Source organism: Nestor notabilis, unplaced genomic scaffold, assembly GCF_000696875.1.
Source record: "Nestor notabilis isolate BGI_N333 unplaced genomic scaffold, ASM69687v1 scaffold15177, whole genome shotgun sequence".
Taxonomy (NCBI): Eukaryota; Metazoa; Chordata; class Aves; order Psittaciformes; family Psittacidae; genus Nestor; species Nestor notabilis.
In genome coordinates this window covers 22,703-25,876 of record NW_009937115.1, presented here as the reverse complement: position 1 = coordinate 25,876, position 3,174 = coordinate 22,703, and the positions used below count along the sequence as shown (strand labels likewise).

The following is a 3,174-nucleotide window of genomic DNA, read 5'->3' as shown; positions in this document are numbered from 1 at the left end:
CAGCAGCTGAACGATGATTCCAGGGGGCAAAGAAATTGTAGTGAAAAACCCAGGGCTTGGAGTCAGCAGAGCAGAGCAGTGAGGACACCCTGGTGCTGCAGAGCAGGGCTGGGGAGCAGAATGAGGTGGTTCCAGAGGGCTCTGCCCAGTGCACAAGCCAGACCCAGGATGGGGTTGGCAGCTGGTGACATGCTCCTGTCCCGCTCGGGGCTGCTCTGCTGCCGTGGGACACAGCAGGACCCGCCGGAGCCATCACCCAAAGCCTCTGCACAGCCAGGAGCTGTGCCCACACCAAACCCTCAGCACCAGCACCAGGGCAGCACCTCCTCCCCCTGCCCCCAGTGCTGGGACACGCTCCCTTACAGGCATGGGGATCTTGGAGAGCTCTTTGCCAATGCAGTTCTTCATGATGCTCCAGAGGTTAAGGCTGTAGTTGGGTTTGTCAGGGATGCGGCTCCGTCTCCTTTTCTTCGGCAGGAGATCTTTGCAAGTGGACTCATTGTAGCTGCTTTGATTTGAGCTTTCAAAGACCTGCAGGAGCAACAGAAGAAACGTAAGTTAAGCTGGACTTGCCCAAAATGACCCGAGCAGAGCCGGCAGCTCCCGGGAGCAGCAACCACAGGCCAGGAGATACTATGGGCACTTGTGCTGGGGAGAAGCACATGTGGGGCATGGGGGAAATAACAGTGCCCCCAACACTCTCATGCTTTCCTTGGAGGGGTTTGGGAGCTGCTCTAAGAGTGCTGACATCTGTCCCCAGCTGTGGCTCACGAAGAGCAACCAACTCTGCTCCATCCTGGAGGCACAGACAGAGAGTTCCTCCAACACCCCCCTCCCCTCCTGCTCCTCTCCCCTGGTTCCATCCCACAGGACCGTCTCTCCCACCCTGCCCGGCCAACTCACGCTATCCTCCAGGGTCCAGTCCTCAGGGTGGCCCTCGCTGGCCCCACTCAGGTTACTGCCCGAACGCCTGTGGGGAAGGACGTACAAGTAAGGGCAAAGAATGGAAGAGAAGAGCTGAGGCTGGTGCAGCACAGCCAACATCACCCACAGCCTCACCCTGCACCACCCCAGGGTGCTGCAGGGAAGGCATCAGGGTGACAAGGGCCATGCACAGATGCTGGGAGGGGATGCTCAGTATGGTATGACCCAGCCTGGGGGCAGCAAGTCCAGTGATGTGACCATGCTGCAGACCACGGGTACCTCCAGCCCAAACAGCTGTCCAGGGAGGCATAAGGGCAGGTCAAGCCAGACAAAGACCGGTTGCACTATGCAACACGTGGCCCTGGGGCAGGGGCTTGTACCTGTGGTGCTTGGGGTCTGCCGTTACAGTGATAAAAGCTGGTGCATCCTCCATGGCATCAAAATACTCTGTCTCTTCATCTTCATCACTGGCCTCTCCTTTCGCAGACTGCACACTCCCTGTTGGCACAGAGGGTTTGAGGCGCCCAGGTGCTGCTGGTCCCCTTTAGAACCAATTGAGCACGAGTCTGTCCCCAGCACCCAACCCTCCACCAGCGATGTCCCCTCCAACACTGGCTCTGTCTACAGCTTGCCCCCTCCTCTCCATCCTACTCCACAACAGGAAGATGCCATATGGATTTCCAGCTCTTAGAAGCAAGGATGTGCCCTGGCAGCACGTATCCTGTTCCCAATGCAGGCACACAAGGGCTCCCTGCTGTGCTTGGGAGCACCTCCAAATGCCACCTGGACAGACCAGAGCAGCCACCCAGCTCCAGCCACCCCACCAGAGCGGCCCATCGGGCTCCGCACACGGCTCAGCTTCCTGGCAGGGTTCAGCAACCTCCTTCCCTGCATCATTCCCAAACTCCTCCAAAGGGGTGACAGGGTTGGGCTGGATTTGTACCCATCCCTACAGCAGTGTTCCCCTGCTCTCCCCACTATGCCACAGAGTCATTTGGATTAGAAAAGACCTTTAAGATGATCGAGTCCAACCGTCCCCCAGCACTGCCAAGGCCACCACTAAGCCATGTTCTTAAGCACCACATGTCAGCATCTGTTAAATACCCTTAGGGTGACTCCACCGCATCCCTGGGCAGCCTGTTCCAGTGCTTGACAGCCCTTGTGATGAAGAAATTGTTCCTAATATCCAATCTAAACCTCTCCTGGCACAGCTTGAGGCTGTTTCCTTGAGGCCATACAAGAACAAGGGCAGAGCCTGGCACTGCCATCACCATCCCAACAGCAACGATTCTCCCCCTGCAGTCTATCCATCCTTTAAAAATGAAACAAGGCCCAGTTGGCAGGATTTGGCACTGCTGCTTCCCACAGGGAAGAAGATTTGGCAGGAATACAAAAGCTATTTGATTTTATTGCCCCGTAACTCCTGTGTGCAGCAAACAAGTCCTGGTGGAGCCACCAGCACACAGCTAGGAACCCCGGGATTCCTCCAGGCACCTCCAGCAGGCAGAGAGGTGCCCACCGGTGAGGGTTCTGGCTACCAAAACAGTCTGGGGTCAGCCCTTTCCTGCATCCATGTCTTGGGGACATCCCCAAGCAAGGAGCAGCAAGGTGTAATCACAGAATCCCAGCCTGGTTTGGGTCGAAGGGACCTCAAAGCTCCTCCAGCTCCAACCCCTGCCACAGGCAGGGACACCTTCCACTAGAGCAGGTTGCTCCAAGACCCTGGTTCCAAGCGGACCTTGAACACTGCCAGGGATGGGGCAGCCACAGCTTCTCTGGGCACCCTGTGCCAGCGCCTCAGCACCCTCACAGGGAAGAGCTTCTGCCTCAGAGCTCATCTCAGTCTCCCCTCTGGCAGGTTCAAGCCATTCCCCTTGTCCTGTGTCTACAGGCCCTTGGCCAAAGCCCCTCTCCAGGTTTCTTGTAGGTCCCTTAAGGTACTGGAAAATACAGGATCTTTGGAACATGATGGATTGGAAGATATTGGAAGTAATGGGATCTGTAAAACTATCCCATGCGTATACAGAGTACTGCTCTTCGCATCATTCCCACCCATGAGGACTTACTGGGAGCAACCAAGCAGAACCCCGCCCTGTTCATACCGCAGGGCTCTGCCCTGGCCCCTGCCCTGGTTCTCACCCTTGGTGGTGCTGGTGATGCCCGTGGTGCTGGAGGAGAGGTCAGGGGCCCCGCGGCAGGCTCGCTCCAAGCTGTTGTGCTGCTTGGCTAGCTGCTCGATGGTCTCCTCCA

At 57.2% G+C, this 3,174-nt stretch overlaps 1 protein-coding gene across 1 annotated transcript in view; it reads right to left on the bottom strand.

Moving 5' to 3' along the window:
* Positions 1-3,174, bottom strand: part of OSBP2 (oxysterol binding protein 2) — a gene marked incomplete at its 5' end in the record, with an annotated part of 27,448 nt that overhangs the window by 9,298 nt on the left and 14,976 nt on the right. The window contains 4 exon segments of the mRNA XM_010018674.1: positions 364-531; positions 904-970; positions 1,305-1,467; positions 3,106-3,169. Of these exon segments, the coding sequence (XP_010016976.1) occupies positions 364-531; positions 904-970; positions 1,305-1,467; positions 3,106-3,169 (462 nt within the window).